The sequence below is a fragment of the Mustela nigripes genome, unplaced genomic scaffold (genome assembly GCF_022355385.1).
Source record: "Mustela nigripes isolate SB6536 unplaced genomic scaffold, MUSNIG.SB6536 HiC_scaffold_3635, whole genome shotgun sequence".
NCBI classification, from domain to species: Eukaryota; Metazoa; Chordata; class Mammalia; order Carnivora; family Mustelidae; genus Mustela; species Mustela nigripes.
Window position 1 is genome coordinate 1 of NW_026743041.1, and position 3,659 is coordinate 3,659.

Below are 3,659 nucleotides of genomic sequence, written 5' to 3' on the forward strand. Positions count from 1 at the left end.
GAAGTCAGGGGGTGGTGGGTTTTCCAGAAGAGGGATGCAAGAGTCCACGTATCCTGAGTTTCAAAGGATACCTTTCTGCTTGGGTAAAGAGCTAACTGAATCAAAGAAACTGATTGAACACACATAAATTAGACAAGAAACACATTTATTAGCTGCGACCCCCAGTTTTCCTGAAAACAGTAATCAGCCACTGTAACATATCTTTCTCCATGAAAGCAACAGGTCTGCACACAGAACTAACCACATACTAGCAAGTACCTTATCCTCATGTCATGATTTGGAGAACAAGCGATAGAAAAGATTAGGATAGCTTGTTAAATAATTTTCCCCAGGCACCTTGATTTGTTCTGTTTTCTCTCAAAGAGCTCAAGCCGACGGCTACTTCATAGGTTGATCCTCTTTCCTTTCACCAGCCGCACTCGAAATCTAAGCACATCCTGGAAATAAAACCAAGCACAGTCAGTGGATGGAACACAGGGATCTGTTCAGCATGAGACAAAGTAGATTTCTAGCATCTACCAACAGTTAAATGGAAAAACTCTGCACAGTAGTCTATCAACTGGTAAATAAAACATATTCTAAGACTTCAAATAATGTACTTGCCCACATCTAGAATAGTGTTGACCAAACTAAGAGAGCAAGTCACCAGAAGTTCAGCCTGTGTTATTTGGCACTGCTGTTGACCACTAGGTGTCTTCAACTGGCTGAACACAGTGTTTGGTCACAACAGTCCACACTGCCCCTTGTCCTGCGTTCCTTTAGACACTGCCCCATTTACAGTGATCTGCTCCTACGTGCAAGAGATGTCATGAGTTATGGCTTGATTTGGGATTTCTTTTTCCTTTGTTCTTAATAAAACAACTCAGACTTTTTTGTTTCTTGTTTATGTTTGAGCGAACAGCTAGGTCAGGTGGAAAAAACGGTTTGGGAATTAGACCTGACTCCAAAATGTACCTCTGTCACTTACATCACACAGGCCAACCTCTTGGACATTTCAGTTTCTCCCTAAGTGTGCAGAGTGAGGGGTTCCTGGGTGGCTCAGTCAGTTAAGTGTCCGACTCAGGTCATGATCTCAGGGTGTTGGGTTTGAGTCTTGTCTCAGGCTCTTCCCTCAGTGAGGAATCTGCTGGAGATTCCCTCCCTTCCCCTCCTCTCTCCCCCCTGCCTGCGTGCACTCTCTCTCGCTCAAATAAATAAAGAGATCTTAAAAAAAAAAATGGGAATGACTGATCCACGGGGATTTGTGAAGAAAGTAAAACTAGAAATATGAAAGAGCTCTTATAACTCACAAAGGGCTATGTAGCAGAAATTAATATCATTATTCTAAGTAAAGTTGAGGAACTATATCTGCAAGACTAACATTTTCAAATAAGTACAGGTGGGGCACTTGGGTGGCTCAGTCCGTTAAGCATCGGTCTTTGGCTCAGGTCATGATCTCAAGGTTCTGGGATCCAGCCCCTCAGTAAGCTCCCCACTCAGCAGGGAGTCTGCTTCTCCCTCTCCCTTTGCCTGCCTGTCGCCCTTCCTGCTCTCTCTCTCTCTCAAATAAATGAAATGAATACAGAAGGCAATCACTTACTACCCCAAACATAATATATGCTTTTTTTCTGCTTTAAAATTCAGAGTGTTGCACGGAAGCCCCACTTGACAAAATATGATGCACTTTAAGGACTGGACCAAGGGAGGAGCACAGAGGGTCTACCATCTACGGTGTGCAATGAGAGCCTTTGCAGATGTGGGATAGAGTCATAGATGCTAAAGGGAGAAGGGGCAAGGGAGAAGTCAGATTCTTAAGCTGGGAAGGAGTTTCAGAAGATGACTCCTAATGGCACGGTAGCTTAGTGCTGGTGTATGGTACTCTTCAGAGTACTGGAAGGCCAGAGTTATCATGACGCTCGGTCTCCTTGGGGGTCTCCCCCATAGGAAATGCATGTATTTATGATGAATGCAAATTAAAACATAATATCAGCTTCTTGGTTCAGTGGCTAAAATGGACTCATTCACAAAGAAAATATGTTTATTTTTGCGTTGACTACAGTTTGTCTGGTGACCATCATCATCAGCTTTGAATGTTCTAGTTACAAAGAATTTACAAGTGATGTGTATTAAGTAGAAAGGCTACGAAATAATGTCTCTATCCCCCACGGATAAGCATCAGTGGTTTCTGAAGTCTGCTCCATGAAACTCCAGATTCCAACTAACCCAAACAAAACCTGCTTAGGAATGGCTTTCTGGGAGTCTCCTTGGATTTGTAGATACGTCAATACTCTGCTCTATACAAATAAAGGAAGCCTATGGGTGAGAGCCCAAGCCTCTAACTTTCCTTCTGTGCGTTCAAGAAGGTAGCCTTCGTCCTTCACTTGCTCTCCTCCAGATCTGTTTTCTGTTTCCACCTGTCCATCCTGGAACAGAATAGCCTGCGTACCACAGGGTGGCCAAAGACATAAAAAAGCATGGGGTGTTCAGATGCCCCAGCTGGGGACGTGCGTACAAGCTGAAATTCCACTATAATTCTTAGTGGGTCTCAGCAATGCTTCTGCAAGGCGCTCTAAACAAAGCACGTTATACTTCTAAATTACAACAGGTATGAGAGTTGTTAAGCATCTGAAGAAAAGAAGACAAAAAAGTCTTAACCTATCATCTCAGAAAAGCATACCTGCAGCCTGGTGTCATCTGGAAATCCATATAATTTTTTTCCTATCGGTGAAAAATCCCTCTCAGTAACTTCTTGACTGGTGCCTTTCACATCAATGTAGTGGCAGTCCGCCCCGGCGAAATGGCAGGAAATTGCCTGTAGAGAGTGACAGGGTTAATACTGGGAAAAAACCCATTCCATTAACACCAGCTACCGAACAGGGAGATTTCCTTTAGAAAGTCAGCTATTTCACTCAGCGTTTGATTTCTAGAATGTTCCATGCTGTCCTGTATTAGTCTCTTCAGGGTTCAGGATCTCTTTTTCCCCAGGTACAGTTTAAGTCTGACTGAGAAATACAAGAGGTTTTTAGCTCCCTGCGATACTTGTTTTTAAAAAGGGCGGGGAACATAACAACATGAGTAAGAGGACTTCAACTTTTCAACATGTCAATTTTCTAGTGTGTGGATGTCCTCAAGTCCTAAACAGGAATGTGTTCCAGGGTTCTTCACCATTTTCTTAGGGAAGTTAGTTACTCAGTTGAGTTTGTGGTAGTTGTCATTTCAATGGCTATGGATCATGAAAACAAACAATAACCCACAAAAATACCTTGCAAAGGACAATAATATACACACCACCCCTTTGTAATAAAATGGACACTTTGAGTCCAATAGCATCACATACGATCTCCATCTTCTTTCTGTCTGAAGGTAAGTTGGAGGTTACTTGGTTCTCTCCATTCTTGAAAAAGTTATAAGCTAATCTAAACTTAAAACTCACTTTCCTAGTTTCAGGTTAGTTCTCTTGAGGTGACTGCCTACTGAAGGGACTGCCTGCTTTGCCCAGAACATGGAATTTCTATGCAGTGGAGTCACAAACTCCATTTTTTGTTTCTAATGTATTTATCTTTGGAAAGTACAGTGATGGGAATGCATACCTTCCGGTATCCTTCAGTTCTGTTCCAACCAGATCCATGGATGAGCAAAGGATGAAAGAAAACAGTGTCTCCCTTCTCCATCACAAGATG

The 3,659-nt window shown here is 42.6% G+C and overlaps 1 protein-coding gene across 1 annotated transcript; it reads right to left on the minus strand.

Moving 5' to 3' along the window:
* Nucleotides 1-134: 134 nt before the first annotated feature.
* On the minus strand, nucleotides 135-3,653 carry LOC132009044 (phytanoyl-CoA dioxygenase, peroxisomal-like). Its single transcript, XM_059387464.1, has 3 exons — nucleotides 3,570-3,653; nucleotides 2,657-2,791; nucleotides 135-437 (listed from the first exon to the last, which is right to left on the minus strand). Exons 1-3 carry the CDS (start codon nucleotides 3,648-3,650, stop codon nucleotides 384-386), a joined length of 270 nt encoding a protein of 89 aa, XP_059243447.1. The 5' UTR covers nucleotides 3,651-3,653; the 3' UTR covers nucleotides 135-383.
* Between the last annotated feature and the right edge of the window lie 6 nt (nucleotides 3,654-3,659).